Consider the following 27986-nt stretch of genomic DNA (forward strand, 5'->3'; position numbering starts at 1 on the left):
TACAGACCTCAGCTAGGTATTTTAACAAGAGGTTTGAATTTTGATCGTTAGAGACTAAGGATGAAAACTTGGCCCCATTGAAGCAAAGAGAAGGTATTCCAGTTACTTCAGTGTAGTAAGGATTTTAGCTTACATTTTCAGGTTGGCCTCAACTGGGCCCCTACTTTTGAACCTGCAGTTATTGCAGGTGTGATTAGGATCACTTTGGCATTCAAGCATCTTATTAAGTCTGAAAGTCAGGTACTTAAAAATCTAAGGGTATGTCTACACTGCAAGGTAAACCCAGGGCTGTGGGACCCAGGCTTGTGGACTCAGTGTTTCTAAGGCTGCACCTCAGCATTCATGCTGCATTGTAAACCTGTGTTTACAATTGCTGGATCTGTGTCTCACAGCTATACTAACGCATCCATACTGCACTATGCAGCTCTTCTGAGTTGGGCCTGTGGCTTGAGCTGCTTCCACACTGCACAAAGACAGGGTTTGGACCCGAGTCACAGCAGGTCTGGGGCTCTGACCCACCCACCTTAGCAGGGTCCTAGGATTTGCATCCTTAAATCCAAGGCAGAGTCTGGGCTTAGAGTGCAGTGTAGACACACCCTAAGTAACTTTAATTGTGCCTGCCAATAATTTCTGGTGCAGAACTGTGTCTGCAGTTATTTGTGCAGGCACAAAAATGGAGGCTACTGTTGAAAAATCTGGCTCTGAGTGTGAATTTACTTTAGCTTTAGTAGATATAAGTGTAAACTTTTATATTATCTAAATATATATATAATTTTCTTTTAAAATTATGACTGTACTGAATTGTTTAAAAATTTACATATTTTTCATAAAACATGAGGGCTTTTCCATTAAGCCCAAAGATTTATGGCTAGCCTAGTACATATTAATTATTATTATTTACTTTTACAGGTCCCAAGATGAGGGGCTCTTTCAGAATAGCTTGAAAAAAATAATGACGTTAGTATCCTTTTGGCAATGACAAATGAAAAATTAGTTTAGTAAATAATGAACTTTTGAAACTATAAGAGTTTCCTATAATAATGTTAAATTAATAAGTAATTATAGCAGAAGAAATTTGTGAAAAGTGGTTTTGGCACAGTGAATATTCTAACACAGCGGTTCTCAAAGCCGGTCCGCTCCTTGTTCAGGGAAAGCCCCTGGTGGGCCAGGCCGGTTTGTTTACTTGCCATGTCCTCAGGTTTGGCCGATCGCAGCTCCCACTGGCCGCGGTTCGCCGCTCCAGGCCAATGGGGGCTGCGGGAAGGGCAGCCAGCACATCCCTCTGCCCATGCCAGTTCCCACAACCCCCATTGGCCTGGAGCGGCGAACTGCGGCCAGTGGGAACCGCAATGGGCCGAACCTGCGGACGCGGCAGGTAAACAAACCGGCCCGGCCCGGCCCACCAGGGACTTACCCTGAAGAAGCGACGGACCGGCTTTGAGAACCACTGTTCTAACAGAGAAGGGAATTGGAAATCAGGACACCTGGTTTCTGGTCCCAGCATTGCCCCTGCCTCGTGGTTTTGGTTAAATCACATACTCTTTCTTCCAGTTAACTCAGTTTACATAGCAGTAAATTGGTATAATAGAACACAGATGTGAGACATGCTTAATTTTTCTCCGTAAAGTGCTTTGAGAACCGTATAGAAGTGCATTAGAAGTGCAAAGATTAATTATGGTATTAATGGGAAAAAATGAAAACAATCAGGATTAAAGTGTGATAGAATAGCATTTGGTTTTGTAGTGTGCTCTTCCTACTCTCCCTGATCAGGTTACTTTGTTACCTAGCAGGATCTTAGAATAGTTTGAGTGAAATAACCAAGTGGGAAAAAAAAAACTTATTGCTATTCATATCTCTATGAGTTTTTGAATTCTAATCAGGAATAATTGAATCTAATCTCCAAATTTTTTACCTTTAAATTGGCTACTACTCAATGTTTTTTGCCATAAGCATTTCAAGTGCTAATTTACTAATTTTTTTATATGTGGACAAAATATTAACAGCTTGTAAGTTGTGCACATGGAGGAGTTCTGTTTAGCTCTTGTTAAAGTTGAATAGTCTTTATTTGTTGCTATTATATAGTAATAATATGAGGCTACAGATGGCTGTCAGTTTACTGGGGTAGGTTCATTTCTCCTGCTTTGAATATCTATGACATATTCAAATACCTCCATCTTATGAATGCTTCCTTTAAAGGTTTTCAGTTAACTTGCAAATGAGGCAGGGGCCATTTAGAAAAAATAATACATAGTCACGTAATTAAAGACTGTATCATACTGTATATGTACAAGGAGGCTGAATTAAGGTTGCATGCCTGACTTTTGAGTGCCTGACTTTGCGACCATAATATTTTTTTAAACATAGTTTAACATCCATTTTAGTAGCATAATTTACCTTGCATTTTGAAACAGCAAACTGAAAAACAGAAATTACATCATATGGACCTATACCGAGTCCTACACAGTTCATTAGCAGGGTTGGATTCTTTAGATCCACAACACAGATCTCTGCCACTTGAGCTAACAGAGTAACTGACAGAAGTAATAGGTGAGAGAGTCAAGGTGGATGAGGTAATATATTTTATTGGACCAACTTCTGTTGGTGAGAGAGAAACTTTTGCAAGGTCCCAGAGCTTGGCTCCAGCCTGAGCCCTAACATCTACATAGCAATTAAACTGCCACCTAGCCTGAGCCCCGCGAGCCCAAGTCAGCTGCGGGGTTTTAATTGTAGTGTAGACGTAACCTTACAGGCTCTGGAGGAGAATGTGCTGTTGTGGGCACAAACACTTTCACCTTATCTTCCTGTACATGGCCATTGCTTAGCATATGATGGGTGCTACTAAAATACAAATAATAAATAACAATAAGGTGTGAAAACACTGACTCCTTGGAACCATAGATTCCAATCCCGGTAGGAGTGAATGAACTCTTCGTCATTTAGAAGCAAATAAACTGAACTCCATGAGGTTTATTGTTAGCCTGGGTCTTTTGATGAGACTTCAATCACCAGCATTTTGTCTGTTATGTGAACTTGAATGTTTCCACAGTTCTTAAGAGTAGGGGTCTTTGGTACCATTGGCCAAAATTTCCCCTCTCCATTACTGTTATGTAGTGTCAGGTAGCTGAATTTCTGTGGGGCTATCTGAATATAATTTGTAAAGCACTTTGGGATCCTGTGATGGGGTGCCCCACTCACTGCTACTGTGATGCCTCCCCCTGGCTGCTCTGGGGATTAACTACGTGAGGTCAACGCCCCTTCTCGCCATTGCACATCGTTACTCCGTCTCTCTCTCTCTCTGGTCTGGAGGTCCTCTCTCACTCCAGGAACTGCAGTGTTCTCTTCATGACTCACCCCTCTCGCCAAGTCACTCAGCTTCCCCCCGTTTTGGGGTACATTCAGTTCTTTCCTTCAGCAGTCCTAGGCAGTCAAGTGCCACTCCTTCAGTGGCTGGTAGGGGAACTTGGGCCCTCTCTCTACTCCGTATTCCAGTCCAGGGACACACAACCCAGTAGTTCTGGACTTTAGTCTCCCAGCTCTCACTGCTCCTTCCCTGGACTGCTAGTTCCCCCTTCCCTGGGAGTACCAGCTCCAAACCCCGCTCCCTCTTCCAAGAGAGTGACTGCTCTTTCCCAGTAGCAGCCTGTCTGTTGTCGGCTTCCTGGCTTTATAGGCCCTGCCTCTTCCTGCACAGCTGAACCTTAATTCAATCAATTCCCTGCTCCCTGGCTTTTTCTCTGGTTGCAGCCTGTGGAGTTAATAGGCCTGCCTGGCCACCATAACCCTTTCAGGTCTGTGTGGGAAGGACACCCCAACACAGATTCTTTGGGATAAAAGCTACAGCACGGTATAAGGGGTGGCAGGGTGATGTAGTGGATAGGGCACTGGACTGGGAGTCAATAGATGTGGATTCTTAATTCAGTTCTGCCACTAATCTGCTATGTGAACTTGTACAAGTCACTTTGCCACTGTTTCCCCTCCCCACCTTTGTCTATCCACTTAGACGACAAGATCTTTGGGGGGAAAGGGACTGTATGTGCGTTTGTACAGAGCCTAGCACAATAGGCTCCATTCTTGGTGGGAGTCTCTAGGTGTTACTGTAATACAAGCAATAAATAATAACAGTATGAAATCATGTTAACAAGACATGAAAATTGGGCTCATTGCATTGCATTTTTGTGTGCCAAATGCTTATATATTTTTCTAAAAATCTGGGTCTCTCATACTCACACGTGATGGGGATGTGAATGTGACAAATTGCACACCCTTGTGATAAATTGCACTTTTGACTATCAGAACTGCATTGTGCCTATTAATCACTCTTTCTTGGAATATACAGTAGTTCTAGCGGCTAGTGCAGTGGTCCCCAACCTTTTTCGTCTGGCGGGCACCAGACGACGAGCCACGGAGGACTGTGGCAGCGGACGAGCATCTGCCGAAATGCTGCCGACAAGCGGCAACCTCAGTAGGTGTCACCGCCGAAATGCTGCCGACAAGCAGCGTCATCCAGAGGCGTTGCTGCTGAAATGCCACCAGCGGCATTTCGGTAGCAACGCCTCTGGATGACGCTGCTTGTCGGCAGCATTTCGGCGGATGCTCGTCCGCCGGCCAGTATGCAGGCGCACTTAGACGCCCCAGCAGGCGCCATGGCACCTGCAGGCACCAGGTTGGGGACCCCTGGGCTAGTGCACTCCCACTCCTTGCAGAAGTATAGCTGATGAATCTTCATAGTTATGAATCTGCCAGTTCCACCCCTTACATAGGACACCTCTAAATCCCCCCTTAATGTTGAAGTGCAGGAAGCCTCAGATAAAGCAGAGCTCTATGTGTGAAGGCAGTTTGGATCTCCTGCACAGTTCTTAAATTCTGCCACCTGTTTTCCACTTGTCTGACTGAATCAGGGACCTCTGTGTCCCCAGAAAATCGGGCAAAATTTGGCCCTTCAGCATCCTTTTCAATCAAATCTCAAAGTGTTGCTTTTATATTGAATAAAGCTCTGTATAATTTAAAACTCTGTATGATTAAGTCACTGAAGTGTTTTACAAGGCATATGTAAATGATGCTATACAAAATAAAAATTATTCTGATAAGGAGTTTTTAAAAGACTAACTTCTTGTAATCCCTTAAAGAGTGGAAATAAAGATGATAGTGAAACATTTATTGCAAAACACAACCAAGAATCTTCCTAAATATTTCAGCTACATTCTTTATTTTACAGGCCCAGAAGGAGACCTGGATGGAATGAAAGGGGATTAGATCTATTAAGTCTTTAAGGTTAAAAAAGAAGGCTCCTTTAAAAACCAAAAGAGAATATAAGAAAGAAAAAAAGAATTCTTCATTTGTACCCGATGGTTTTGGTTTTATTTTTTTTTATCTGTTTGCAAATGTTCACTGTAATGGTTTGAAACCCAGTCGTGTCATTTCTTTACGCCCACACAGAGCTGCAGTAGTGCAGACATTGTAACAGGCAAACCATATTACCAGCAACAGCCATTAAAACTCTTCCCACGCCAAGCATGGGCTGAAATCACCCCCACTCCCACACACCCCACCGTAAAACCTTCAATGATCAGTTTAAAAAGAAAATTGAAAAAGGAAACAGGATGCTTCTTTTGTTTCAACGCTATTCCAGAGAGACCTGTACCACTCCACCTGCCTATGGACTGACCGCCTAAAGGTTAGCAAGTGCTTTGTTGTTACTTTATGTGGCTAGAAATTCTATACAGAATGAGATAGATCATGAAGTTGTGCTTGTTTTAATGCAGTAATTATTTCAATTCGAGATGAGGGAAGCTTTTCTCCAAGACATAGAGCATTTTAGTACCAGTCCCCCGTCTGTCTGAGACAGTTTTATAATCAGTGTTTTTTACATCTGTTAGTCCAGCCTCCAAAACTTTAAAAGCTGGATTAAGGTTATTTTTTTGCTGTTAGTGCAACCTGTTGATTGCAGACTGTTGGCTGAAGGTTAACACTTTCCTAGCATAGAAAATGCACAGTGAATTTGATGATGCGACAAAATAAAAAAACGAACTCCCTTAATTTTTTCTGTTGTGCAACTAGAAACGTCCTATTTGTCTGGTCACTATAGAGCTGCCAACAGTGTGCAGGAATAACAGATGTATTAAATATGTTTCCCTTTTGAGAGAAATAAGCTAAGTTTAAAATAGAAGTACAGACATAGAATAATCTAGAGAGTACTGTGTGATTCAGCTGAGATGAGAAGTGGTATAGGAATTAGAATGGAAAATATTTTGATGTACAAATGATACTGATTGAGACAACTATAAGTCAAAAATAATGTTTTATTTACATATTAAAATCTATTTGTAGCTTATAGAGTGTTTATACTGAGGTCAAACCTTTTGGAGATTTCAAACTTAAAAATATCCAAGAGGAAAAGAAACAAAGAGCACAAATTGATGTACTTTTATTAACCATCAAGCTAAATCCTAAATTCTTTGCTGTCATAGGTGTTGTATATTTCAGTTGTTATAGAAAGTTAAGTTAGCTGCTACATTTTATCTGAAGTATTCTGATCTTACAGGTTTAATTTTCTCTTTCGTATACTCTGAAAGGATTATAATATTTTGGTGCAATATCCACAAAAAGAACCACTTATGTAAAACTAAGAAATGGTAGGAGCATACTGTGGAATTAGTAAGGGTAAATTTCCCCCAAATATTCATACACAGTACCTGAAGAGAGACTCTTGTGGTCCCATGACTTCAAAATTAGATAAAGCATGTTTTGTAGCTGCTTTGTATATACCATAACAGATGACGTAAGGTGTGTGTGATTTTTCAGGGACTACTGATATCACAATGAGCAGGCAGATGTCTCAGGATCAGACTATGGTTAAGACTAATTGTCCTGGGAAAGATTATAAATATTCCCAAAGATGAGGCTCTAAATCTGGGTCCTGATCCTGCAACGGGCTGAGCACCCTCAACTCTATTAACTTTAGCAGATGTTGTGAGCAGTCAGCACCCTAGTGCAGGTACTCAGAATTTCACAGGATCAGATCTTTTGAAGAACAACTGAAGAGCTGAAGTCAAATACGCACTTTTGTTATGAGACATTGGGGTATGATTTCAGCTTCAGGGAATGAGGTAAGAATGAGAATAAATGCCAGAGACAGAAATTGTTTACAGTGAAAAAAGGTATCTTGGGGGAGACTAGCAGTCACTTCTGGGCCAGTAAGAAAGTCCATCAACACCACTGTTACTAATTAGAATTGAAGTGTAGAAGTATATGGAACTTGTGCACTCTAAAAACAATACAGAACCCCCTCCCCAAAACACCCTTCTATTCTACCAAACAAAATGGTATTTGTTGCACCATTAGTAATTAATTTATTACTAACGGTACAATTACTTTTTCATACTGTGTATGAAAATGTAATTGAATACAAGTGTGATCTATTCTCCAGGAAGTGCCTCCAATAAACATTGTCCGGCTATACCAAAAGAAGGATAGGAGATGCTTGATATGGATTTAATCAGGCCGCAACTTTATTATATAGATGTCTGGGACTATCCGGCAGATAAAGTGAACAGTGTAAGCAAATCCATGTTTAGTCAGGTAACTACCCAGGGCTTTCTCCAGCTACCCTTCATTTTCCACCCAGGTCCCCCAGCCAGCCTGCCCCAAGAACTTACTATGTGTTGTTACGGCACCTAGTCCAATAGGGCCCAGTTTCTGCCTGGGGCCTTTCAGTACTACCATGACACTGCTACTACTAAATGGATCACAAACCACTGTTTGGGAACCACTGGATTAAAACATTGACATTGGTAAAAAATAATGAAAAACAGTTATAAAGTATCTGCTCTGCCCCCAATGTACATGTAACAAATAAAAATATCAACTGAAGAAACAAATCAGTATTTTCGTCTGTTTCACATAGTCACTTAAAAGCTTTTTACATTAGTTATAAAATATTCATTGTATTTGACATGACTGTATTAGTACAGCAAGCAGTTTTGTCTGAAATCAGCATCCAGATAGTCACCAATTTTAGAGTTAACAGTAGCAACTGTCTTTTTGTGCTTATTTAATATTTAACTTGGACATATAGGAAGCCCTGAAAAATCCAATATTATTACTAATATTTCAGAGATGTCTTCGGTCTGGTATCTGGGTGTTATTTGAAGTACTTCAGTTTCCTAAAGGAAGAGGATCAAAGATCCCGTTCCTCCAGATTACAGCTACTTAAGAGGAATTCATGTGTGTGTGCATTTTAAGGTGCTGGTTGTTGTAAATATAGGTATCGTTTCACATATGGATGACTGACTATTCTAAATACCTGTCTGAAGTATCTGAACATGGCTAGTGGGAACTAGATGATGCTGCCAGAGGTTGAAACATTTCAGACTGAGCTGGTTAAATGTGCAGTTAATAAAACCTACCTTCCTCATAGGTGCTTACTAAATAGGATCGTGCCAACTTTCAACTTACAAATCTATTGATGGTTCAGTTTTATGTTTGTACAGTCTCTAGCACAATGAAGTGCCACTCCTGATCGAGACCTCTGGATGCTACTGGAAGGTGAACAATACATGAAAATAGAAGGACCTTGCAGTCCAAGAGACTTTCTCTTCATATGATATTCTGACAGTTCCGATCAGTTGAGATTCTTTAGCTGGCAGTCCCCTGATTTAGACATGGCGAGGCTAGGGATAGGGCAATCTGAATGAGGATCCTCAACTCTGCAACTTGCTTTTCCCTTGGTCTGACGCAACCAGAGTCTATTAATCTCAGGATAAACTGCAAGGCATATCATTTATCACAAGCACCGGAGAAGGTGGTAAATTTAGAGGTGTTTTTGTTCAATTTTGAATGACTCAAGAAAAATTCATCATTCATTTGCTTCATAAGATTTGTCATAGTTTTTATTATGCAAATGTGTGGGGTGATGGATAGATGCATTTTCTTTTTAAATTAGTTTAATTAACTAAATTAGTGGTAATACTCAGGAAGCGGAGGCCAGACTTGCTTTGTAAGGATGTGGGAGTTCTTGTCTATGGTAGGTGGCTGTGGAGAGAAAGTGTGATCTTACTTTCTGAATGGTTTCCTGCAGAAATGGGTTGGCCCTAACATTTCATGAGTACAGTGTCAGTGCCACTCAAGCAGTTGACATGGCATTTCCTTGTGGGAGATGCTGTCATTTATCTCTTATGTGGCCAGAAGTATCTGTGCTGGCAAGGATGAAAGTATAAATGTGCTTGTTGAACTGTGTCAGCATTTTGTTTTGTAAATAAATGTGCATTCTTTTAAAACTCAGAAGAGGAAATGTATGAGTTCTCAGAAGACAGATGTACTCTGTCAGTACTAATGTAGAATTTAGCTTTTAAATCAACTCCTTTAGTTCCAAAGACCAGCGTATTGTTTTTCCATTTGAAACATCTTGCAACCAGTTTAACTTTTCAAGAGGATTATATAAGGAGTAAAAGCCAAAAACAAATAATCCCTCCCTGCCACTAAATATAGCTGGCCTGCAGTTATATTTTAGCCCTGGTAAAAGGGTCTTTCATTCAGAACACAGAGGGATGGATTCTCTGGTCCATTAAGGCCATAAGCAGCATAAAATGGCCTTTAAACAGCCAGAGATTGCAACAGTCAGAAAGCCAGATCTTCAGCTGGTGTAAAATTGGTGTAGTTCTACTGAAGACAGCATGAGAATCCTTGGCCAAGAGCATCCCAAATGACTTGTGTTCTGATTTTAGATTAAGGTACATCTTGGGGATGAGCTTTTACATGTTCTCATTGCTCTGGAAGAAGCCAAGAGAGTTGGGCGCTGTACTTTCAAAATACTATAAATACAAGGTTTTTTCTGATGTCTTCCCAGAAACCAGGTAAATTAATCTACAGTCTCAACAAACTGTAGATTTCACTAATTAAATTTGAGGTAGCAGAATAAGCCACACTGGCTAAGAGATTAGATGAACTTTGTGTTTCAGTTGGTATTTAGGTGGTGCCATTCAGTTTAAAAAAATAAATATGAAAAAAGTAAATCACGGAGAATAATGGACTGAAGCATGATATGTAAACCCTCAGTCCAAGATTTTTCTTCTGTCTGATGTATAGTTTTTCAAGTTTGAAATGTGTACAGACCACTGGTTTATATTTACAAATGCTAAGATATGGGCCACAGTGAAATACCAGGAATTGCCCTGGTGTATTAGAGAACAGAATTTGGCCAAATGACTTCTAGAGTACATGTAAAAATGTCCATGGATAATAAATGATGAACAAAAAATCATAGAAAGCTAATTATGGATCTGAAAATAACTAAAAGTACAGTTTATCCTATTCAACTCATTTTCTCTAAACAATTATATGAAGCATTTAAAAAACCTTCTTTCTTACTTATTTTTGTATTAAGAAGATCTAATGCTTTGTTATGTGCAGGCTTCTTGTATTTGAGACCAGTGACTCAGTGGAATAATTTGGATAGGCATATTGAAAATGACAAATATGAAGTCTGGGTAGTCAGCGGCATTTTCAGGATGGATTTTCTGCTTCTGCAGGTTAGAATGAATATTCAGAATTCCATAGTCTTACTCATTTGAAGTGAGTTTGGTAGCACCAGACATTCCCTGGTGGATAACACATTATTTATTTTTATTATTATTTCTATTATGCTATGATCATTATGAATTATTATAAAAATCATGCTGCCAAATCGTGGACCAGTTAGTGGGAGCTTTGCCACTGACTTCAGTGGGACCAGGATTTGGTCTGAAATGCACATAACTGATCTTGCCTAAAGATTCCTATACAGGCAGTGGAGTCTTGGTGACATCTAAAAACAGATTGGCTTAAAAAAAAAATCATCTCTTGCATTTCAAACAGAAAAGTAGTGTACTATGCTACTGCGTTCTGGATAGTGGAATGGGTCAACATGTACACAGGTGTAATATGCATTGTATCCTTGCTAGCACACTTGGCCATACAGATGGGATAGAATCACAGAATTGTAAGACTGGAAGGGACCTAGAGAGGTCATCTAATCCAGTCTTCTGCACTCATGGCAGGCCTAAGTATTATCTAGACCATCCCTGACAGATGTTTGTCTAACCTGCTCTTAAAAATCTCCAATAACGAAGATTCCACAACCTCCCTGTGCAATTTATTCCAGAGCTTAACCACCCTGACAGTTAGGAAGTTTTTCCTAATGTCTATCTTAAACTGCCTTTGCTGCAATTTAAGCCCATTGCTTCTTGTCCTAGCCTCAGACGTTAAGGAGAACAATTTTTCGCCCTGCTCCTACTATATTCTGCACGATGAGCCTGATCCACAGCACAGGGACAACAGTGGGAGCCTTGCCATTGATTTTCATAGGTTTTGGATCAGGCCTTTGCTGAAGCGTCCGAGTGCTCTGCATGCCTGGGCATGAAGCCTGTGTATTTTAATCTTACCCTCAAACACACATTAACAAACATAAGAAGTACCATACAAAATGTGTAGCTAATGAGCGCTAAACAACTGGTCCTTCCATTGCTTTTACTTGTACCCCATCCCCAATCTGTACAATGTTAAATTAAATTGTAAGCTCCTCAGGGAAGGCATCTTGCATTTATGTTTATTTTTAAATGATCTAGCATAATGCTGGCACTATATAAAACTACAAACTATAGACTACCATAAATAATGATGGTTTTAGAGATGTTTCCAGTTCCAGCAGTATTTCCCATTTTAAAGAAAGGGAATATTGCTGGAATTGGCAATAATTCTAAAACTGGAATGTTCTTTAAATGTATTCAGTGAGAGTAATAATGATAATCTCAGTCCCAAGCAGAAGCTTAAATCATCTTAGAGAAGGTTTTGTCTTTTAAGAGAAACGATTTGTAATTGATTGTGAGGTGCCCATAATTGTGCGTGTGGCTCATTTAAGTTAAGGGCAGAACCCCTGTTTTAAGATTAATATCTTCTTTTAACTCAGTTTGTTGGCCTTAGCACATGATAGTCCTTCAGAAGTTCTCACCTACACGTATGGAATTGGGATAGATTCAGTAAGGAGAGTATCCTCAGTGGAGCAGGAACTAATTGCTGCATTGTAGTTATTCTTACACATATGCATAAAGCAAATGTGTGAACCGGAAGCAAGAGTCATTGCTGGCACAAAGCCTGTGTTTTTCTAGTTTCACTGATCTTATTTTAACTGCATGCATTAATTTAATGTTTAACTATTGCTAAGAATATTCCTATATACCACAGGAGTGGACAGTTCCCATACTTTATGCTGGGTATTAGTAAGAGCTTTTTTCTTCATAAATAAAAGCAGGGAAAAATAAAAGAAAAGAATTAGAGATTGACTAACCCCAGAATCACTTATCTGGCTACCACCCCAGAATCTAGGGGTTTGGTAAATAGGACCAGGATATAAGTCACTCTCAGTTTTGTGTGTGTGTGTGTGTGTGAGTGTGAGTGTGAGTGTGTGTGTGAGAGAGAGAGAGAGAGAGAGAGAGAGAAAACAAAACAAAAAACCCAGACCAATGAAGTTTTGCAAAACTAAAACCCTCTTCCACCTCTAGAGATGATCCAAACTCTGAACCATTGATCTCAAAGACCTCAGGGGAAACGCAAGGAATATGGACCAAGCAATCAAAAGAAACATAAGTTCTGTGTTTGCCAAATGAGTCAGCACATGTGATGATAGCCAAAGTAAAATTTGCATTATCAAGACATGATATCTCCAAGGTATTAGTGATGAGCATGTACCATTTGCAATCCAAGAAATGGCTAATTGGGAAATGAAGTTCACATGTTCCAGTTTGGGATGTACAATTCAATGATGTGGCAGAGAGAATCACTCAAAGCAGTAAAATTCATGTTTCATCTAAGGGCTGCATCCATAAAAACACAGTAAACATCATACTATAGTGCCTTCTACTATATGAGTCTACAAGCCATACTGATGCTTCTTCCCTGGCTTATGTCAAAATCTACCTCTGGGTGATAATGTGGATCAAGCCTCAGTAGTACAAGGTGTGTGAACCCCCTACTAGGACTTTTCATAGCATGTCATCTAGTGCAGTGAAACTACACTGGTTCTGTTACATTCAGGGCCATCCACCTCTATGGAGAGCTGGAAGGGGTCAGGGCCTCTTTGCCTATGTCACTTAAGGGCTGGAAAGCTGTCATGTAGCAATGAACTTGAGTGATGATGTGTCTGACCTGATGAAGCGAAAACCCATGCTCAAGATCTGGACAATTAAGACTCTCTCTTCACTTGCGTTGGCTGCAACTGGGCCTCAACCTATTTTCTATGCAACTCTAAGCTGATTTTAGATGCCAAAGTCTCTTTTTCTCAGCCTATGCTAACTGCATGTTCCCAACATAGTTAAAGTATCTATGTCCTATACCATTCCAGTTATCACTTGTTCCCTAACTGTGCTGCACTATCAGAAGCCCTTGTATCATACTCACATTGGATAGATATTAGGATTCTTGTCTAACAAACATCTTTCTTTCATTGTTCGTTTTCACTACAATTTTAAGAACTACCTGCTACAGTTGTACAAAAAGTATTTTAAGAAAATTAGCTTTAGTCACATACAATTGTAGGAGTTTTCTATGTATCACATTAATATCTTTCACTTAACAATGTTACCAGGAATGCAATTTATAAAACACCTACATTTTGAGGCTGCTGATTCGGTTTATGGGCTGTTAGATGACTAATGATAATGATAGAAAAAGGTTGAAATGCTGTTTCATGTTCCTGTTTCATCTCTTCCTGTTTTTTGAAGGTTGTTACTATGACACTTACTAATGTATACAGAAAAAAAATTACTTCCTACTTCTTATCTGTTTCAAGTCTGTCCCCATTTCTCTCTCTCTCTCTGATTGCATCAAATATTGACAGCAATGAGACTTCTTTTGGTGAAATACTTAGTTATACGCAAGGTACGGTAAGCTAAAAAAATTCTTATTTCTATACAGAAGAGGATATCTTAATCTCGTCTATACTCTGCAGTATTATATTTGGAGTAGGAATGACTGGAAGCCTTTTTAAAAGGCATCCTATCAGCCAAAAATATCTAGTATACTGTAGTACATTATGCATGTGTAGAATCCTCAACAGCTACTTCAGTGTGATAAAACACATCAAGCTTTTTGTGCCTATGGATAATACCCATAGGCCAAGTGAGGGGACTTAATATTGTGTTTATTTAAAAATTACTCTTCACAAAAGGTATGTGAGATACTGTGTAAAGAAATGTAAAGAAGAAATACCGGAAACAGATTGCATGCTGGACTGTTAGCAATATTTTTAAAAATGTGATAGCAACTTTACAGCACAGTTTGTATGTGGTGTTAGATACCAGTGGGTAGAAAGAGTCCTTTGGTTGTATAATTTAGGATTACAATGGGGTTATATTGTAGTGCTCAGAAACCCAAGGATATATAATATATATGACATAATAAAGAAGCAGTTTATATAGGAAAATGTAGTTCTGTTATTCTCCAATGTTCTTATGTGTTTAACTAGTATTAATGTAACTGATAGGTTAACACAGTGAGTTAAATGCTGATCCCTTCTACACTTAGGGTTGCCAACTTTCTACTCGCACAAAACCGAACACCCTTCCCCTGCCCTGCCCCTCCTCTGAGGCCCTGCCCCCTGCTCATTCCATCCCCCCTTCCTCTGTCACTTTCTCTCCCCACCCTCACTCATTTTCACTGGGCTGGCTTTAGGAGTTGGGGTGCAGGAGGGGATGAGGGCTCCGGCTTGGGGTACAAGTTGGGGTGGGCTGGGGATGAGGGGTTTTTGGTGTAGGAGGGTGCTCCGGGCTGGGACCAAGGGGTTTGGAGGGTGAGAGGGGGATCATGGCTGGGGCAGGGGGCTGGGGCACAGGAGGGGGTGCAGGCTCTGGGTGGCGCTTACCTCAGGTAGCTGCCGGAAGCAGTGGCATGTCCCCCCTCCAGCTCCTATGTGGAGGCGCAGCTTGGTGGCTCTGTGCACTGCCCCATCCACAGGCATTGCCCCCACTGGCCGCAGCTCCCAGCCATGGGAGCTGCAGAGCTGGCGCTTGGGGCAGGGGCAACGCGTGGAGCCCCTGGGCTGCCCCTACACTTAAGAGCCAGAGGGGGGACATGCCGCTGCTTCCAGGAGGTGCGCGGAGCCATGGCAGGCAGGGAGCCTGCCTTAGCCCGCCTTAGCCCTGCTGCGATGTGACTGGACTTCTAACGGCCCAGTCACTAGTGCTGACCGGAGCTGCTGGGGTCCCTTTTCGACTGGGCGTTCTAGTTGAAAACCGGACACCTGGCAACCCTGGCTACACTGGTGTCAATCTGGAGCTACTCCATTGACTTTATAGGATCTATTTACACTGGAGTAACTAGCAGCATGATTTGGACCAGTGACTGAAATAATGTATTTTAATGGAATTACAGTGACCAGTTCTGTTAATGCCTATATAAAAGTCAGACTTTTTAAACTTGAAGCTGGAAAAAAATCAGGATGAGCCAAATCCTGCTCCACTTTTGCCAATAGCACAACTCCCATTAGCTTCAATGGGACCAGGTTTTGACCCTGTGGGGCAGTCCCACAAGGTACCAAGTGCCCCCTTGGAGGTGCTGAGCACTCTCCATTTCCCCTAAGGTCAGTAAGAGTTGAGGGCACTCAGTACTTTTCAGGATTGGATGCTTTATGTAAAAATTGATTTGCTATATTATATAAAGACGATCTAGAATTAACCTTGAGTTACAAGGAGATTGTGATAAACTGTTGCTGCAGCAGCACAGCCTTTGTGTTTTTTTTCTGTAGAAGTATCTGTATACTATAAAGACATGAAAAGTGAGATCTTATTCACCACACTAAAATGTAAACAACACAGGACATCACGTAGGAAGAAAGATAACATCAATTGGTACGGAAAACAGAGAACTGCCAGAGTCAAATAGAAATAAGGTCACTTAACAACTATAAATGCATCAGTTAGAATCATAGAATCATAGAATATCAGAATTGGAAGGGACCTCAAGAGGTCATCTAGTCCAACCCCCTGCTCAAAGCAGGACCAATTCCCAGCTAAATCATCCCAGCCAGGGCTTTGTCAAGCCGGGCCTTAAAAACCTCCAAGGAAGGAGACTCCACCACCTCCCTAGGTAACGCATTCCAGTGTTTCACCACCCTCCTAGTGAAATAGTTTTTCCTGATATCCAACCTGGACCTCCCCCACTGCAACTTGAGACCATTGCTCCTTGTTCTGTCATCTGCCACCACTGAGAACAGCCGAGCGCCATCCTCTTTGGAACCCCCCCTCAGGTAGTTGAAGGCTGCTATCAAATCCCCCCTCATTCTTCTCTTCTGGAGACTAAACAATCACAGTTCCCTCAGCCTCTCCTCATAAGTTAAACACTGGAACAAATTGCCTAGGGAGGTTGTGGAATCTCTGTCTCTGGAGATATTTAAGAGTAGGTTAGATAAATGTCTATCAGGGATGGTCTAGACAGTATTTGGTCCTGCCATGCGGGCAGGGGACTGGACTCGATGACCTCTCGAGGTCCCTTCCAGTCCTATAATCTATGATTCTATGATTCTAAGTCATGTGCTCCAGACCCCTAATCATTTTTGTTGCCCTCCGCTGGACTCTTTCCAATTTTTCCACATCCTTCTTGTAGTGTGGGGACCAAAACTGGACACAGTATTCCAGATGAGGCCTCACCAATGTCGAATAAAGGGGAACGATCACGTTCCTCGATCTGCTGGCAATGCCCCTACTTATACAGCCCAAAATGCCGTTAGCCTTCTTGGCAACAAGAGCACACTGTTGACTCATATCCAGCTTCTCGTCCACTGTGACCCCTAGGTCCTTTTCTGCAGAACTGCTACCTAGCCATTCGGTCCCTAGTCTGTAGCAGTGCATGGGATTCTTCCGTCCTAAGTGCAGGACTCTGCACTTGTCCTTGTTGAACCTCATCAGGTTTTTTTCGGCCCAATCCTCTAATTTGTCTAGGTCCCTCTGTATCCGATCCCTACCCTCTAGTGTATCTACCACGCCTCCTAGTTTAGTGTCATCTGCAAACTTGCTGAGAGTGCAGTCCACACCATCCTCCAGATCATTAATAAAGATATTAAACAAAACCGGCCCCAGGACCGACCCTTGGGGCACTCCGCTTGAAACCGGCTGCCAACTAGACATGGAGCCATTGATCACTACCCGTTGAGCCCGACAATCTAGCCAGCTTTCTATCCACCTTACAGTCCATTCATCCAGCCCATACTTCTTTAACTTGGCGGCAAGAATACTGTGGGAGACCGTATCAAAAGCTTTGCTAAAGTCAAGGAATAACACATCCACTGCTTTCCCCTCATCCACAGAGCCAGTTATCTCATCATAGAAGGCAATAAGGTTAGTCAGGCACGACTTCCCCTTCATGAATCCATGCTGACTGTTCCTGATCACCTTCCTCTCGTCTAAATGTTTCATAATTGATTCCTTGAGGACCTGCTCCATGATTTTTCCAGGGACTGAGGTGAGGCTGACTGGCCTGTAGTTCCCCGGATCCTCCTTCTTCCCTTTTTTAAAGATGGGCATTACATTAGCCTTTTTCCAGTCATCTGGGACCTCCCCCGATCGCCATGAGTTTTCAAAAATAATGGCTAATGGCTCTGCAATCTCACCCGCCAACTCCTTTAGCACCCTCGGATGCAGTGCATCCGGCCCCATGGACTTGTGCACGTCCAGTTTTTCTAAATAGTCCCGAACCACTTCTTTCTCCACAGAGGGCTGGTCACCTTCTCCCCATCCTGTACTGCCCAGTGCAGCAATCTGGGAGCTGACCTTGTGCGTGAAGACAGAGGCAAAAAAATCATTGAGTACATTAGCTTTTTCCACATCCTCGGTCACTAGGTTGCCTCCCTCATTCAGTAAGGGGCCCACACTTTCCTTGACTTTCTTCTTGTTGCTAACATACCTGAAGAAACCCTTCTTGTTACTCTTAACATCTCTTGCTAACTGCAACTCCAAGTGTGATTTGGCCTTCCTGATTTCACTCCTGCATGCCTGAGCAATATTTTTATACTCCTCCCTGGTCATTTGTCCAATCTTCCACTTCTTGTAAGCTTCTTTTTTGCGTTTAAGATCAGCAAGGATTTCACTGTTTAGCCAAGCTGGTCGCCTGCCATATTTACTATTCTTTCTACACATCGGGATGGTTTGTTCCTGCAACCTCAATAAGGATTCTTTAAAATACAGCCAGCTCTCCTGGACCCCTTTGCCCTTCATGTTATTCTCCCAGGGGATCCTGCCCATCTGTTCCCTGAGGGAATCAAAGTCTGCTTTTCTGAAGTCCAGGGTCCATATTCTGCTGCTCTCCTTCCTTCCTTGTGTCAGGATCCTGAACTCGACCATCTCATGGTCACTGCCTCCCAGGTTCCCATCCACTTTTGCTTCCCCTACTAGTTCTTCCCTGTTTGTGAGCAGCAGGTCAAGAAAAGCTCTGCCCCTAGTTGGTTCCTCCAGCATTTGCACCAGGAAATTGTCCCCTACACTTTCCAAAAATTTCCTGGATTGCCTGTGCACCGCTGTATTGCTCTCCCAGCAGATATCAGGGTGATTAAAGTCTCCCATGAGAACCAGGGCCTGCGATCTAGCAACTTCTGCTAGTTGCCAGAAGAAAGCAGAAGTTAAGCTGCATGTGTGTTACCATTTAATTCAAAAGTTTAGCATTACTTAAAACTTTCCCCAAAATTATACTGTAACCGTATAGCTGATGATTAATGCTAGTCTTAAAAAAAGAAACAGGAGATAGCTGACTTTTCCTTTTTATTGCATTTTAAAGTATTGGGGCTGTTCTCAGGAACATACCCTCCACAAACTTTTCATGGTAACTGTGTACAGTGCATATTAGTCACACAGACATTTTTCTGAAAATGTAAACCTCTTATTATCTATCTTTCTGAGGTATCTATTTATTTATGTATTTAATTTATCTATCTGTGGTATTTCTGAGGTTATCATATCTATCTACCAGTGAAATTATTATTATAGGCATATTGTTGCATAAAAACTGAACTACTAGATATGTGTATCCATTGTCCCATTATTTTGCACACTAACAAATAAGTTGCTATTCTGTAGTGCAGATGGGTATTTCAGAGTAACAATCTTTTTAATAAATGTTTTGATAAGTCCTAAGTAATCATGAAAACACCCAGTTTGATAGTCATTCTTATAGAAAGGCACAGTCTTACTTGGAAATTATGTCTTTGCTTTGTTACCTTATATTGCAGTGGGGTTGGATACAGTTAATGTTCTACTTCCCATTTCTGTAAAACACCATACCACAGAATGATTGCTCCTTATAGAAACCTCGAACATGGAAAAGTGAAATTCATGCCTGGCAGCTGGGTTTAAACACACAAAAGCATTGGCCATGGGAAGGAGATGAAAGGGCAGAGTATGTTCAAGAATTCTGGGTTGACTCATGTCAAATGCTGGGTTTTCACAGATTCCAAGGCCAGAAGGGACCATTGTGATCATCTAGTCCAACTTCCTGTGTAACACAGGCTATAGAACTTCCTTAAATAGAGGTACACCATACAGCAAGACAGTTCATATGTATCATGCCCATTATCGGATGTGTGTCTACTTTGGGTCAGATTGTGGCCCAGCCTTACATGACTGTGCAAGTGTGAAAAGGGAAGCAAGACTCCCTCCCCACCAATGCAACTTCCCAGATGGGTGAAGGAGAGAGAAGGTGCTTTGGGGCTTCTACTCCACTCCTTGTTTCTGTCTACTCCTCCCCAATTTGCCAACCAGTGGAGCTGAGCTGGTGCAGTGGTAAGGGAAGTAATTTATATCTGCTAAGGCACTGAAGCAGATTGATTGGTCCCCCTTTGCAAAAGTGGAGAAGTATAGTTTGTTCCATTGGCTATACCTGGCTTGAGGTAGCTGTACCTTTATAGATGGCTGTTTGTGGTTCAATAGCATAGCATAGAGGGGTCTCTAGAAGCTCTTTTAGTTTTATTCATGCTACCTCAGAACTCCTATTTTTAATTTGTAGCCTTGACCCTTATTCCTAGTTTACAGCCTAGGAATTTCATCATGGATTCATTATGATTGAGCAAGTAGCCCTAGCATGTTTGTTAACTGTGACTAGTTCCACTTGTTCGCACATACAGGGTTATTCCCACAACTTCTACATTTGTTCACGTGACATACTAGCTCAATTGAGTCCTGTGCTAGCTTATTCAGTCAACATAATAGCTGAACCGCTCTTGGATCTTCGGTTTAATCAGCTATTCCAACTGTAATTGAGTGAATAATTCAGATCAACTAATTTAGTTCAGAAGCACTGCCATTTTTCCTGATCATGAATTGTCTGCAAATAGATTGAAAAGTCCTCTAATGTAATTATTTAACATTATTCACAAATTTCTTCAGAGAGTAAATCTTACAAAGAGTTTGTTGTGAATACCTGCAACGCATGCTGTATAGGTTAGCTATACAAATCACATAGCATAGTTTCAAAATTCAGATTGTTATATTCGATTACAATATTTGCTGTTTAATCTGTGACAGTTAGCTACATAGATCATCCAATCAGGTAGCAGAAACTATAATAGTAATTATGTGAGAAGCCAATACAGTGCACATTTCAAATGTCACTATTGACTGTTATTAAAAAATGTCCTTTTTGTGACTATTTGCTCTAGTAAACCTAAGTATTTGAATATTCAGAAAAACTAAACACGAAAGGGTTGTGAACATAGATGAATCACAATTTGAATGAATTTTCACAAGAAGTTTTCTACTGTTCAGCCAGGCTTTATTTATGATAGATTATGCTGATATTATCCTGCTATTTCTGCCCTTCCTAATGGTAATTTTAAAGTACCTTATTTTCATGGCTTCCCAACTTCTTTTTACTTTTAGGAAGGGGAGGAGGGGAGAGAGAAAAAACCACCAAGGCTAGCCAAATCAGGTTTGTGAAAATAAATTACTCTGACCTGGTAACCAAATCTTGAACCAAAAGGTATATTGGGACAAATTTTCAAAAAGGGTGGCATCTTTTTTGAGTTTGCAAACTGTTCACTATATCTGTCTATCTATCTATCTATAATAAAAATAAACAAACACAAAGCAACATGCCATCATGGTGCCTCTAATTCATTCAACACACACAAAGACAACTTTGTAAGCTATTTCCACTTTTTGCCTCCAACAGTGTGACCGCTAACATCTGTTCTATCTTTTATGTATGTAAATCTGGATAGTAAAAAAAGGAACCTTTTAAATCTACAGTTTCATTTTGTTTTCACCTTTTCATTCCTTGTTTAATTCTGACAGTGTCTTCAGCCTCACTTACACAAGGTCATTATATGTGGCCATGCATAACACTCATTGTTTGTAGCAGTGAGTCTTTATAACTGTCTATGCTAATTTTCTTGTAATTGTGGCTTGTCTGCATCAGCTGTAGTTAAAAGTAGCAAATGTAGATTAAACTGCAATGTATCCATTACTTTGTATTGTCTCACACTGGAGAGTAGATCTGGACACCAGCTCTCTTTTAGGAATATTTACATTAGAAACAGAGACTTGTTATAATTAGAGAGGGACCTGACTATAACCAGAGCTGAATATGAACTTTCCAAAATGGTAGGGTTATTAGACACGGGATTGTGTGGCTCACACTCAATTCTTGTTAATTAGAGTTTAATGTAGCGTTATGTTTTTTGTTTTTTCAAACTTCAGTGGCTTCCAGATTAGTTTCAAAAGACAGAACTAACATGGTATATGGTGTCAACAAATTAGAGTTTATTTATTTAAAACTATATTGAGAGTGATTATATATAAAATGAATTTGTCAGTTTTATAGCATCTTCCATCTGAAAATCTCAAAGCCCTAATTCTCAACACCTATGTGAAGTTTGTGAGTAATTAATTGTTAAATCCATTTTACAGATGAGTAAACTTAGGCACTAAGGTTCTGATAGAATACCCATTAAAGTAAATGGAAAACATATCACTGACTTCAGTGGGCACTATCAGGCCTGGTGTGATTAGGGTCACAGCAAAAATTAACAGAGGAGTGGGGAATACAATACAGAAGTTCTGATTCCCAATCTGTGGTTCTAAATAACAGGCTACGCTGCCTCTTGTTAAAGCTTCATGTGTTTTATTTTAAACAGGGCATATTTGTATCCTTTAGTTACTGCATTAATTACGATCATTTATATTTTATAACTGATTAAATGTCCAAGCTTTGTTGTTGTTTTTTCCTGAAGACTCTGATCTTCAAAAGTGTAGTTGTGTGTGCAACTGTGTATTTGTGACATGTTGGCAGTTGTACATGTGTAAATCAAGCGGGCACAAGAGTGTCCTGATGAAGACTTGGCCTACAAAGTTTAACATTGTATTTTATTAAGCAGACTGTTCCTTGAGAATAAGTTGATCATGAATCTTTGGGAGCACTGAAAGCTGCTCAGCTAGAAAGTAATTTGGACAAAGAAATAACATCAAATTAATTCAAAGAAATTCTATATTACGGTACTATACACTGTATCCTCTCCTATCCCATTTCCAATATTATGAAAGTGCTTTGATGTCAGTTTGAAGACTAAGATTTTTAATATCTGAGTACCACTTCAGAACAGATTTTCAGATCAGTCTTTAGCAGTAGTCTCCTTTGCACTGTACTAAACTTTTGTGTAATGCTTCTGTGTTTTATTAGCTTCCATCTAACAAACCAGAGGTGACACTATTCACCAGTGGTGAATAAAATGATCCTTCTACATGTAAAGTTTGTGTAAAAAGTTTTGATATTCTTCAGTATGGAAATATAATTAAATTTTGCATCTTCTAGTACAGTAGATGCCGAATTTATAAACAGCTGAAGAAAATCAAGGTTTTTCATTTCAAACATAACTATATGTTATATTTGTTTTCCATAGATAACTGAACTGGATAACATACAACCTTTGAAATGGAGGCACAGAGGCAACCTCATTCCACAGTTGCACTAGCTGATCAACCAGTTGAAGTCTCATCTCTTCAGGCTGCACAGGGTTCATCAAGTATAGGACAGAGTCCTGTGATTTTTCAGCAGGAACAAGCCCTGCCTCAGACTATATACCTGAAAGCCCTTACCATACCACTATATCATCCTATCCAGTCAGGATGCTATCAGTCAAACAACCAGTTAGCAGCTGGTGGAAGCAGCATAAATCTAGACAGCAGTAATATGCCTTTAATCCTAAGCCCACTTCTGCATTCAGAGAGGATAGATCAGCCTCAGTCAGTTGCTCAGAAACAAGCAGGGCAAACTTTGACATTAAACCTAGTTAGTTCACCGGTTTTACCATCAAGTTCCTGTCCAAATGCACCTGTTGGAAGCCCAGGGAAATCCAAAAATGCCGGAAAGTACATCTGTAAACACTGCGGACGAGATTGCCTGAAGCCAAGTGTCCTTGAGAAACATATTCGCTCACACACAGGGGAGAGGCCCTTTCCCTGCACCACCTGTGGTATTGCATTTAAAACTCAAAGCAATTTGTATAAACACAGAAGAACCCAAACACACGTCAACAATACCAAGCTGCCCTCAGGGTCTGACAACAGTGGCATATTAGAGGAGAATGAGAAGGCAACAGACAGCATCATGTCACACCAGGGTGCAAAACGAGACAACAATGTCTGTGAAAAGCAGGGGGCAGGGATTAAACAAATAATTTCAGAGACTAGTACCACAGTGGACACTAAGAAATTTCCATCCATTATTTCACTGCCAACACTGAATGCTTTATCGCTTACATCAGAAAGTCAGAAGATAACAATTGACGATTCCTATTGGCCAGAGGCAAGTCAGGGTGCCTCTGAAAGAGAACCAATGCAAGATCCCCCAAACCTATCTTCTCCAGTAGTTTTGCCAGACAGTTTACACCAGAGAAAGAAGATACAGGAACAAAGATTCTCAACAGCAAATAAACATATTCAATTGCAAAGGCAGCAAGCAACTTATTCAGATAAGCAATGGGACTGCAAACTATCTGACTATAAGCTAAAAAAGTGTGAGAGCACGGATTCTGGATATCTGTCACGCTCTGATAGTACAGAACAACAGATGTTGACCTCCAGCCCCCTGCATAGTCTTTGTGAACAAAGCACAGAGCTGGAAAATGAAACTGCCTTCAGTGGCTTAAGGTGCACAGCAGGAAGTAGTGCAAAACTGGATTCAGCTGAGAAAGCAACAGCCTTGATGCTAGAGAAAAAGAAGCTGGAAGAGCATATCTCAAAACTGATCTCTCATAACAAAGCTGTGGTGGACGATACCCAATTAGACAATGTTAGACCCAGAAAAACAGTGCTTTCCAAGCAGGGCAGTATTGATCTGCCAATGCCTTACACATACAAAGACTCCTTCCATTTTGACATCAGATCTCTTGATGTGAACAGGAAAAAGAATCTTTCCCTTTGTTCAGCAAAATCTACCTTTACACCCATAGAAAAATCCAAGCCATTGTTTTTTCATTCAGTCCCCACACAATTCTCGACAACAATAGACTGTGTGCCTGTCACAAGAAGCAACTCTTTGCCATTTGTAGAGAGCACAAGAATGGCACACGACAGAGTGGGTAGCTCAAAACTACCATCTCTCACTAGGCAGCCCCTGAATACTAGCTCTTCTAGCTTGTTGCATAGCAACAACCTTGCTACAAGTTCAGTGGATTTTCCTAACAGCCATCCCCGTGCACTTGTCAGACAAACAGCAGTGGATGATTTGCCACTAAGTAACGCAGTCTATTATTATTCTCCTTCTGAGGAGATGAAAGAAACTAAAAAGCCTGGAGCTGGAGGAGAAGGAGTGAACACTAAATGTAAGAAGTCAACTCAAAGGAAATTAAAAATGTTCTCTCAGGAAAAATGGCAGATGTATGGTGATGAAACATTCAAGAAAATCTACCAAAAAATGAAAAGCAGTCAAACCACCAAGAAACTGAATCAAAGAGGGGGAAAGGCAACAGACAATATAGGCTTCACCCCTGATCCAAAGGAAGCAGCCAGTAGTGATGGAGTTATTCAGCCAAAAGATGGTAGGAGCTCTTTAAGTGGGAATCTTTCCTCCCCTCTGACCATTTCTACAACAGAATTAAACACTGTGGAATCAAAAACCTGTCCCATTGGTAATCATGTACTACACGGTGTTTCCTCAAAAGAGAATGCAGGCAGATTTACAGAACTAATGGAAACAGCACATTCAATAAATGCTGGTGAACAGAGTGTAATAAGCAAAACTTCCCAAAAACATGGCTGCAGCAACAAACATAGTTCAGATAAATATACAGGTGGCAATAATATGTTAGTAGCTGTAGGCAGTCATGAAACGAGGCTTCAACTTAAGCAGAGAGCTAGTCAATTAAACTCTAACATGCTGAACACTGATAGTCTGCAAATGCATAATAGTCAATTGGAAGAGTCATGTCCTGGGAGCGAATCCAATACTCTCGTATTAGATAGTGAAAATCTTTTAAAAAGTGATGGAGAAAACCACAGTAGTAAAGAAACTTCTCAACATGCACAGATGGCCTTAAGGGCACACAACTGCAGCAGTGGTGAATCTACACAGGAATTCCAAAAGCTACCATCAGAGAGAAAAAAACTGAAGGTCGACGAGCTGAAGAGTGGAGATAATACAGCTCTAAAATCCAGTCCCAGCCCCAGTAGCGAAAATAATACAGTAGGTGAAACAGTGAAATTGATAGACTGTTATAGTGTACATGCCGTCTCCCCAGCAATAGTTAAACAGTCAGCTAAAGAAGGAGAGCAGAATTCAAGGACAGACATTAATGAATCGATCAGCAGTGCTGAAGGCATGGAAGATGAGAAAACCATGAAACTCCACATAGAACCCATATATTATAGTGATAATACTGCTAACCTTCTTCCACAATCAAAAGCTTCACTTTCTGAATTTCTGGTGCCTGAGTTAAAGAGAGATAATTGTAGTTCTTTTGCCTTAAGTAAGGTGACAGATACAGGAGCCAAAACATGTCCTGTGACAGCAGGAGCAAAAGTGCCACTTCATAGTGGTGATGATGCTGGTATATCTTCCACTACTCAAAATCTGGAGCTTGGTCAGGTAACTCCACCTCTAAAGAAAAATGCATTTTCTCCAAAGTACATCCTTAAATTACCGCAAGAAGAGAGTACTACAGACCTGTCACTTTTAGTGGAACCAGGGCAGGACAGCATGCCTGGTATTTCTCTGCCAGTTCTGATAACCAAAACTTCCTGCACTATCAACAGTAGGACAGTCAGTGCTGATTCTGGTGCTGTGTTTTTGTCCCCACTAGAATTTGAATTGAGACACCAGGCCAGAGCAGTAGGGCTAAGATGGGGTGTACATACAAACTGGAAGGCTCTGGTACCTTTTTCACCAGTCAACTCAACAACAACTAACATTACAACCAAGATAGATGACAGCTTTCAGAACCAAAACTGCAGGCAGAAGGAAATAATGAAAGACACCTGGAAAGAGACTGAGGATAAAGATAACTTAAGTGATCGAATGCAAGCAGACAAGAAGTGGATAAGTACAACTGCTTGCTCTGCACAAACCACAGGCAAGAAAGTATGCTTTACTTCTATGTATACAGGTGGCTTTTTCATATCTGCAGACATCAAAGGAGAGAATCAGGTCTTACGCCACCTTCACTCAGGAAATAACTCTTTAATAATGACAACTTCATCAGGCAAAGGGGCAACCTCTAGTGGGGACACTGAACAGACAGGCATGGGATGGGACACAGACGGTAGCTCTTCAGGCATCCTTAAGGACACTTCACCAGTGTCGCAGGCTTTACAGTATTCTGTGCGTTCAATGGACAATTCCAATTATTTTTGCCATTCCTTTGGCACGTTTTATTGCCACACCCTCAGTACTCAACATAAGGAACTCCCTGCACTGTCCCAAATCAGTTTGACTTGTCTCTCGGGAAACTCAAGGATCTCAAGCACAAAGGGTTCCTTCCCATCACTAAATGCTGAGCCTCAATTAACTTGGTGTTGTTTAACCAGGAGCCTTCCTCTACCTGCTGAGCAAAAGGAGAAGGCTGACTCTGCTTACTCTTCCTTGCACATCTGCAAGAAAAATTCTGGTAGTGAAGGCACATTGTCAAAATGTGACTTTTCTTTTATCAAAGTGAAAAATATTAGCAAGACTGTGCCCTATGGCTTCACCACTGGGAATTTAAAAACACTGGTTTCATCCTTTTCACAGGGAGAGCAGCCACAGAAGGTAATGTTGTGAATCTTATTCCCTATTTCAGAACGGGGCACAGTTCCCCAAGCATACTCTTTAATTAGAAAGGAGAGTGAAGGTTAGGGACATATTATTCTAACGTGCATATAAATCCTATTCTGTCCCAGATTATTGAGAGCCTTAATCTACTTTAACAAAAAAGTGCCTAAATTGTTCTCCTAAAATATGCATGCGTGGGCACACACAGGTGACTGTAGATATAAAATGCACAAGTACATATGCAAACTGCACATAGCCGCTCACTTCGTGCACAGGACGTGCATATTTTGTGGAAATAAGCATGTCCTATTGCATGGAAATTTGGCCAGAAAATTTGCTTAGCCAGAAAAGCATGCTTTAACTTTATTGTAACTTGAATTGTATAGCCTTTGGATTCCTATATTCCAGCATGTGCTTTTTTCTGTTTTCATTTAAAATTATTATTTGTATTACAGTAGCACTTAGGAGCCGCAGTTGAGGGGCAAGGGACCCATTGTGCTAGGTGCTTTATAAACAAGTAAAAAGGACAGATCCTGTACCAGAAGTAATGGTGAAGTAATGGTGAAAATCTTTCACGAGGATGGACTCAAATCTTAACAGAGACACTTGTGTTCATACTTTATAAAATGTTTTTAAGATTTTGAAGGATATTTTTAGTTTAAGTGTAACTAATCAGTTCAAGAGATATGCAGCTCCTGGAAGAATTTGTAAGGTTAACATCAACCTCACACCTA

General features: G+C 40.8%; 1 protein-coding gene across 5 annotated transcripts in view; it reads left to right on the forward strand.

Moving 5' to 3' along the window:
* The window catches only part of ZNF831 (zinc finger protein 831), a 67171-nt gene that overhangs the window by 23507 nt on the left and 15678 nt on the right, over positions 1-27986 (forward strand). For 2 of the 5 annotated variants that reach the window (XM_005302952.5, XM_065566070.1), the window contains exons 1-2: positions 20887-20937; positions 22907-27249. In XM_005302952.5, coding sequence (XP_005303009.2) covers positions 22939-27249 — 4311 coding nt within the window. In that variant the 5' untranslated portion in view covers positions 20887-20937; positions 22907-22938. Of the gene's footprint in view, positions 1-5108; positions 5675-20886; positions 20938-22906; positions 27250-27986 lie in introns of those variants that run through there. The other 3 variants (XM_024114897.3, XM_008178570.4, XM_065566069.1) reach the window with 3 other exon arrangements.

This window comes from Chrysemys picta, chromosome 13, assembly GCF_011386835.1.
Source record: "Chrysemys picta bellii isolate R12L10 chromosome 13, ASM1138683v2, whole genome shotgun sequence".
In the NCBI taxonomy this organism is placed as follows: domain Eukaryota; kingdom Metazoa; phylum Chordata; order Testudines; family Emydidae; genus Chrysemys; species Chrysemys picta.